Here is an 8,526-nt window from a genome sequence, read left to right on the forward strand (position 1 = left end):
ACCCCAGTGCCCCATTCTTCATTCTAAGATTTCACCACCTTCCACAAGCACTTTGATTAGGGGGTTCTTGGTTAAGGTGAGAACATTCTACCCTAGCCCTGTGCATTATGATCAGATTTGATACCTGCCCTGTGTTCTACCTGTGTGTTATTTTAATTAATAATTGCAACGTATTTGAGACTGTCTGCCTGGTCTTCTGAAACAATGGTTTTGAGCTGTAGATTGCTACAAAATAATTCGGGACAACCTGGTCCACACTGTAGTGATTTGTACAGTGGTACCTCGGGTTGGGGACCCAATCTGTTCCGCGGTGCCGTTCGAACCCTGAAAAGTCCACAACCTCAGCGGAGCTTTCACACATGCACGAAAATGCGATTGAGCGCTTCTGCGCATGTGCGAAGTGCACAGAATGCTTTTGCGCATGCTCGTGCAGCGGAACCCGAAAGTAAACATTTCCGGGTCCACCGTGTTCGCAACACAAAAGAATGCAACCCGCAGTGGACGCAACACAAGGTATGACTGTAGTTGCTTGACCTGATCTGAACAGGGCATGAATCATCCCAAATTGCCCTGATTGAATTCAGGATTTGACCAAATCCTGTGCACAGCCCTATGAGACCATGAAACGTTGTCATGCCTCTCTCTTGCCCAAATGGAGGGTGGAGATGGAGAGGAGCATGTGTACGAACTCCTTCCCTTTGTGCAGTAACCTACATTCCAGTCATGTTAGAAGTGGGTCTTGAGACCCTCAAAATAAAATCTGAGCAAAATGGGTGAAGCAGCAAAGAATTTATTGAATACAGAACATTCTTGCAAGAGCAGATGTCCAAAGCAGGCACACCCCAAAATTGGCAAAACATAAGCTTATACTCCTTTTACCTGGAGTGGCAGGTTCCCTTCCTTGTCTCCCCATTGGCTGGGTACTGCAAGGTTCTATCACGACCGCCTAATTATTCCTATCAACATTTCCCTTATTTGATTCTTTATTTCTATGCATTTACATACTGGCTTAAGTGACAGAGCCACATCCTGACCACTAACCTGTGTAAGCGAGTTCTATATCTGCTGAAGCTTACAATAAACTGTCTTTCAGCCACAAACTGTCCCATTTATGAGCATCCTAATCACAAGCCGTCAATATCTGAGTGGATCTGAACACTTGTCTACTTATTGCAGGCATCCCCAAACTGCTGTCAGGAAAAGGGCCTACTCACAAGGAGACCCCTGGCAGAGACACATGCCTGACTGCAGGGCCGGTGTGTCCATTAAGGCAAACTAGGCAGCTGCCTAGGGTGCCAAAATGGAGGGGGCACTGGCCAGCCTGCCCGCCACCGTCCGCTGCCCCCCGGTGCTGCCTGGGGCAACCTCCACTGCGCCTGTCACTGTTGAGCGGCTTCAGGCCGCTATCCCGAGGCGTGCGTGCGTCTCCGGAGAGCGGCCTGAAGCTGCTCAGCAACAGCTGACAGGCTTGCGCTCCCCATGCGAAGCTCTGGAGAAGCGCGGGGAGCGCGAGCCTGGGGCCACCTCGCCGCAGCTCTCAGCTGTTTTTTATTTTATTTTATATTTTTATTTTTCCTACTTTTTTCTATTTTCTATTTTTATTTTTTCTATTTTCTATTAATGGGGGGCGGAACGCCAGAAGGTGATCTCGCCTAGGGAGCGAAAAACCCTAGCACCGGCCCTGCCTGACTGGCATGTTCCCTGTTTCCTGGGCGATCGTTCGAGAGCTTCCGAGCCTTCCTCAGCCCCCGGACTTCAGTGATTGATGTGGGAGTACATCAACACACTCTTAGCATCTGCAGATACTTGCACAGTTGCGTAACAGACCACAGCAACTCAGCATTCTGGCTAAGATAGTTTATTTACACATAAACAGACACGGAGCACGGAACATGGCTCCCTCTCTCTCTCTAGTACAGGCATCCCCAAACTTTGGCCCTCCAGATGTTTTGGCCTACAACTCCCATGATCCCTAGTTAACAGGACCAGTGGTCAGGGATGATGGGAATTGTAGTCCAAAACACCTGGAAGGCCGAAGTTTGGGGATGCCTGACTTATTGCAACCACATTCTGACTACAAGCTCTAAATATCTGGACTGCCTGGACTGCTGACAGTTGCCCCAACTGTTACATTTGTATGTGAAAAAGCAACATCCTCATTCAGTGCTGTCTGTTTAGCATATACGCCGCCGGGGTGCAAAGATCTGCCCAGCGCCCCCAAATTTAGTTTAGCCCCCAAATTAACTTCAGCATTTGTTGTAAAATGAAGAAAAAATGGAGCTTGCAGAATTCATAGTGTGTGCGTGCTCTAGGCGCATTTTTGCGGAAATGGAAAACTAAAATCGCGTGCTGAAATGCATGTGTAGTAGAGCCCTAAGTACTGAGTAGTTAGTCAAAGAAAATGCCGGCAATTAGCGAAAAGAAACATTAATTTTTAACGATTTCTCTAAACGAATTTGAACTGTAAGTGATGAAATTAAAACGCAATTTGCAAGGTTTCACTCGGGCTCAGCGGAACCTTTTACATGACTGATCTCGCGTGGGTTGCATGCAACCGGCAGGCAGGCAGCGCGAGATCAGTTGTGCCAAAGGTGCCGCTGACCCCGCTGCCACATAGCAGCTCAACACAATGCGTGGCATAATATTTTGTAAGAGTCATTTCATGTGCATGGCGCCGTTCAGAATGACAAGTGCTGTCATTTACTCTGACAAGCACTGCCGTTGTGAATGACAAGCGTCACCGCTGGTGCGGTGCACCTTTAGTAAATGAGCGCACAAAGTCGAAATCCCTTTAGTGAAACAGTAGGTATACATTTCGGTAATAAAGGTAAAGGGACCCCTGACCATTAGGTCCAGTTGCAGACGACTCTGGGGTTGCAGCGCTCATCTCACTTTATTGACCAAGGGAGCCGGCGTACAGCTTCCAGGTCATGTGGCCAGCATGACAAAGCCGCTTCTGGCGAACCAGAGCAGCGCACGGAAACGCCGTTTACCTTCCCGCCAGAGTGGTACCTATTTATCTACTTGCACTTTGACGTGCTTTCGAACTGCTAGGTTGGCAGGAGCAGGGAATGAGCAAAGGGAGCTTACCCTGTCGCAGGGATTTGAACTGCCGACCTTCTGATTGGCAAGCCCTAGGCTCTGTGGTTTAATCCACAGCACCACCCACGTCTCTTATTTCGGTAATACCTAGGTGTATTTTGTTTTTCTATCTTGATCAAAATTATTTATTATTTCATAACAGGTAGATAGTTAAGAGTTTAGGCAGTTTCAGTGGCGGGTGTCTGGCACCCCTCAGAAATTGGCGCCCGGGTGCCCCACAACCCTTGCACCCCCGGTTAAAGACAGCCCTGTCCTCATTCCTCACAGTCATGAGAAAGTTGAGTGTCACATCCTTTATGCCACCAATGTTTGCCTGTTGCCTGCCTGTTATTGGCACGTAACTCCAGGAAGCCTGGCCACAAGATAATGTGGCCCTCAAACTTCGGCAAAAGGTTTTTTATTGGGGGAGGGCGTAGTTTTTCTGATTCAAATGTGAAAGGTAACATGTAGTGTAAAGGTAAAGGGGCCCCTGACCATCAGGTCCAGTCGTGTCCGACTCTGGGGTTGCGGCACTCATCTTACTCTATAGGCCGAGGGAGCCAGCGTTTGTCCGCAGACAGCTTCTGGGTCATGTGGCCGGCATGACAAAGCTGCTTCTGGCGAACCAGAGCAGTGCACGGAAACGCCGTTTACCTTCCCACCGGAGTGGTACCTATTTATCTACTTGTACTTTGACGTGCTTTCGAACTGCTAGGTTGGCAGGAGCTGGGACCGAGCAACGGGAGCTCACCCCTTTGCAGGGATTCAAACCACCGACCTTCTGATCAGCAAGCCCTAGACTCTGTGGTTTAACCCACAGCGCCACCTGGGTCCCTCAACATGTAGTGAGTGAATGACAATTCTAACTAAGTTCTCATTGACGTCCCACAGTTTGACATGCAGCGGATAACTCTGGAGGAGCTGAAACATATACTGTACCATGCGTTCCAAGACCACTTAACAATGAAAGATATTGAAAACATCATCATCACTGAGGAAGAGAGCTTAAATGAGAACACTGGCAACTGTCAAACAGATTTTGAAGGTGAGATTCTCTTGCATATCTCAGGCAGAATAGTTTGTTCAGACCACTCACCTCACATGCCAAAGGCAACTTAAGGCAACTGTGTCGCGGTCTAAGGCATTCTTGCATAGGGGCATGCCCATCAACTGCCCCAGAAAAACCAGGACATCCTGTCCCCCGTCCCCCCACAAGAGCATGGCAGCCATTTTGGGCGACTTGCATGTTTCCCGTCCAAGAACTCACTGCAATCCCGAGTTGAATTTCGGGTGCACAATCTCACATGGGTCATGTGCTGGAGTGCTGACCCAGAAGACGTCTTCCCAGATTTGGGCCACATCGTGTTGGGCGGTACATAGAGATGCATCCAGATTTCAGATTCTAAATTTCCAGGCTTTGTTTCTGAAGTGAAGGTCCTGGACTCACATGGTTAAAGGCTTTGTAATTATGGGTCACACCCAACCCTAGTCATACACAGAGTGGGCCCATTGAAATTAATGGACATGACTGCTACCATAGGTCCATTAATTTCAGTGGGCCTACTCTGGGTTGTATCCAACTCAATTCCAATCAAAGTAATTACAATGGATGGCTGGGCTACTTTCTGCATGCTGCATAACATGTATCAATAATGAGCAAATTGATAAGTCCAGTACTTTTCCGTGTATTGGATGAGGTTTTTTGACTCAAAAATCATGTCTAAAAACTGGGGTCGTCCAATACATGGATAGTGGCATGGGGTGGTGGTGAGAGAAGCAGTGCGCCCGGTTGGTGGGTGTGTGGCTTCCCCCAATGCCGCAGCGAGCAAGGAGTGATCTGGGGCACTGGCTGGCGGCCCGCAGCTTCTCCTGATGCTGCTGCGCACAGGGAGCGATCTGGGAACGCTGGCTGGCAGCACTCAGCTTCCCCCGATGTCACTGCGTCCAGGGAACTGGGGGAGCTGGCTGGTGGCCCACAGCTTTCCCTGATTCCACAGCAAGCAGGGAGCGATATGGGGCGCTGGCTGACAGGAGTCCCTGGATCGTTTCCTGCACGCAGCGGCATCAGGGGAAGTTGCCTTCCTGCCAACCCGCCAATGCCGCTAAAGCACAGGAAATGATCTAGGGCAGGCATCCCCAAACTGCGGCCCTCCAGATGTTTTGGCCTACAACTCCCATGATCCCTAGCTAACAGGACCAGTGGTCAGGGATGATGGGAATTGTAGTCCAAAACATCTGGAGGGCCGAAGTTTGGGGGTGCCTGATCTAGGGAGTGTTTCCTGCACACAGCTGCATGGGGGGAGGGGCTCAACAACTTTGGGCCATCTCCCTTCATTTCCTTAAAATTGAGTCCCCCAAAATGGGGGGGTCCTTATACATGGGGGCATCTTATAAATCAGGCATCCCCAGACTTTGGCCTTCCAGATGTTTTGGACTACAATTCCCATCATCCCTGACCACTGGTCCTGTTAACTAGGGATCATGGGAGTTGTAGGCCAAAACATCTGGAGGGCCGCAGTTTGGGGATGCCTGTTATAAATGGAAAAATATGGTAACTTTAAAACGAAAAGGTCATTATGCTCTCTCTCTCTCTCTCTTTCTCTCCTAGTGCACTCTCAAAAACAAAACCGACAGACTTGTGTACGGAAAAGCTTAATATGCGCTTTTGCTATGGCCTTTATTATCAGTGTCATGTTGATTGCAGCCAACCAGATCCTCCGAAGTGGCATGGAGTAGCCATATAACACTGTGAAACACAAAATGATCCACGCATGCGCATGCTGTCCGGTGAACTTTCTCCCTGGTCAACTTTACAAACAAATGGGGAAAACAAGAGCAGAGACAGAATGGCCGATGGATAAGGACAGGCGGTTCGATAGAGAACCCCAGGCCAGCAGCGTACCTGTAAATCAACTCTACACCCCTTGGCAGGGACATAAAAGGGCTGTCTTAATGCTTTAATGGTTTTTGTTTCTTAACGCAATAAAAAACAACCCAGAAGAGCCCTGAATTTTTATTTTTATTTTTGATATTTTTTTTTGGCGTGGTGGCAGGAGATCGGAGTGAGGATTCACATTCACCCAGCGGTATTTTGTGGCCACCCAAAAAATGCGACACCAACTGGGGACAGTTTTGCAGCTAGCTATCTTACAGAAACTCTGAAGCATATCTATATCTATATCTATATATTTCTAATGGTTCAGCTTTCCCAGGAAATTGAAATCTATACCACCATAGTAAGCTTAAAAAACCATCCATTTTTGCTTATTTTCGTCTGACTTCAATGGTTCTGTTTAACCCCGCTGGCATTGCGGGGGATTGTACAGGGACAATCAAACGCATAATTAACAAATTATGCAGTCCGGAGGATTTTGTTCATTTTTCATCGGGTTCTTTTCAATCAGATGCAGCACCCTGGAGATTTAAGGCCAATGCAGTCTTCCTACCACATTCTGAAACAGTGCTGTGCTAGGCACCTACTTCATAAATGGCTTCGTATTCAATGTACAGTCAGTCTATTGACCTTCCTCTAGTCCGTCTTCTTCAAATGTTTCTGAACCTAGTCACCATTTGCTCCCATTTTACAAAGCCAATCCATAACTAGAGGAAATGCATCTTTAAAAATATATATATAGAGAGAGAAGATCAAATGATTTGGGGAGCGCAATAGCAGGCTCTTTAGGGGAGATGGCCTAAAGCCCCATAATGATTTGTCAGGGGGTTTATTGATCAGAACCTGGTAGCCTGATATGTGTCAATCCAGCATCCTGTTCTCTCAGGGGTCGGCCAGATGCTTTGAGAAAACTGAAAGCAGGACATGAGTGCCACGCATCTCTGTCCACCTGCGTTTTCAGAGCAACTGGTATTCAGAAGCACAATCTCAATGGCAGTGGCATAGGCATCATGGCTAGAAGCCATTGGCAGCCTGGTTTAATAGCTGTCGAAAGCTTTCTTCCAAAGTCTGGTTACAGGTAGGTAGCCGTGTTGGTCTGAGTCGAAGCAAAATAAAAAAAAATTCCTTCAGTAGCACCTTAAAGACCAACTAAGTTTTTATTTTGGTATGAGCTTTCGTGTGCATGCACACTTCTTCAGATACACTTGAAACAGAAGAGTCAGACCCTTATGTATATACAGAGGGTGGGGGGGTGGGAATGGGTGATGGGCTGATGGGAGTGGTAAAAGGGTCTGACTCTTCTGTTTCAAGTGTATCTGAAGAAATGTGCATGCACACAAAAGCTCATACCAAAATAAAAACTTAGTTGGTCTTTAAGGTGCTACTGAAGGAATTTTTTTTATTTTGTTCCAAAGTCTGGTTGAGGAAACTTTATAAGGAGACGAAATGTCCACTCAATAGGATTAAACTGTTTTGTACATCTGGGAAATTAAGGCCATTGTAGACGTACATTTCCTTTTGAGAAGCTGCAATCGTAGCCCAAGAGTTTTGCCCAGCTGTTCAGTTCAGTAGTCTTAAACCCATTGACCAGGGAGTAAGTCTAACTGGTTTCCAAAATCCATGGAGGGAGAGGCCTAGAGATGGCCACCAGCCATGATGGCTGCGCCCTGCCTCCACCGTCGGGGAAACTATGGCTCTGAATATCAGTTGTTGGAAACCACAAGAAGGAAGAGTGCTCTTGTGCTTGGTTCCTACCTGAGGGATTCTCACAGGCATCTGGTAGGACACTGTGAGAGCATGATGACAGGCTGGATGGACTGTGGGCCTGATCCAGCAAAGTTTTCTTATGTTCTTCTGAACCATGCCAGGAGCTGAATGAACCCATTGACAGGAGCAACTTTTATTTCTGCAGAACAGGTATTGCTCAAAAGCGGTGACCAAGGTTGAGTTTCAAACAACTTCTGATACCTAGGTGTCTGTTGAGGAGTTTCCAACTTAAAGCTGTAATCATATACAGTACCAGGTTTACTGGGAGTAAACCTGACTGAAAGATTTCAGTCTCTTTTTTTCCAACTTAAAGCTGTAATCATATACAGTACCAGGTTTACTGGGAGTAAACCTGACTGAAAGATTTCAGTCTCTTTTTTTCCCTCAGCATCCCCAATAAAAACATACAAACCATTATATATATATAAATGTAAACATATGGATATTATACAATTAATTATACTTATATTGACAACATGCCTCCTTTTCAGGCAGTAAATGCACCTGTGCAAATGTAGCCATTTAATTAAAATGTACATACACACTTTTTTTCTTTTTTCTTTGGTCAATTATTCCAATCTGGTCACCAAGCCAGATAGCCGTCCATGTATGAAAAGAGTTCTTTCCAACCATGGAAAGCTTTTGATCTAGTGGACCTTCAAAAAATGCAGATCTGTTGGGGCTAATTAGGTTTGAACAAACTTTTTGGTGGTGGTGGAAGAGGCATGGCAATTATGAGTCCATCTGCACTATGGATTCAAAGCAGCATCACAGCATTTAAAGAG

The 8,526-nt window shown here is 46.8% G+C and overlaps 1 protein-coding gene across 1 annotated transcript in view; it reads left to right on the plus strand.

The window, feature by feature from the left end:
* CALN1 (calneuron 1) overlaps positions 1 to 5,985 on the plus strand; it is a 74,650-nt gene extending 68,665 nt beyond the window's left edge. The window contains exons 4-5 of the mRNA XM_035139846.2: positions 3,973 to 4,126; positions 5,690 to 5,985. Of these exons, the coding sequence (XP_034995737.1) occupies positions 3,973 to 4,126; positions 5,690 to 5,817 (282 nt within the window). The 3' untranslated portion in view covers positions 5,818 to 5,985. The remainder of the gene's footprint in view (positions 1 to 3,972; positions 4,127 to 5,689) is intronic.
* Positions 5,986 to 8,526: the final 2,541 nt, after the last annotated feature.

Source organism: Zootoca vivipara, chromosome 15, assembly GCF_963506605.1.
Source record: "Zootoca vivipara chromosome 15, rZooViv1.1, whole genome shotgun sequence".
NCBI lineage: Eukaryota > Metazoa > Chordata > Lepidosauria > Squamata > Lacertidae > Zootoca > Zootoca vivipara.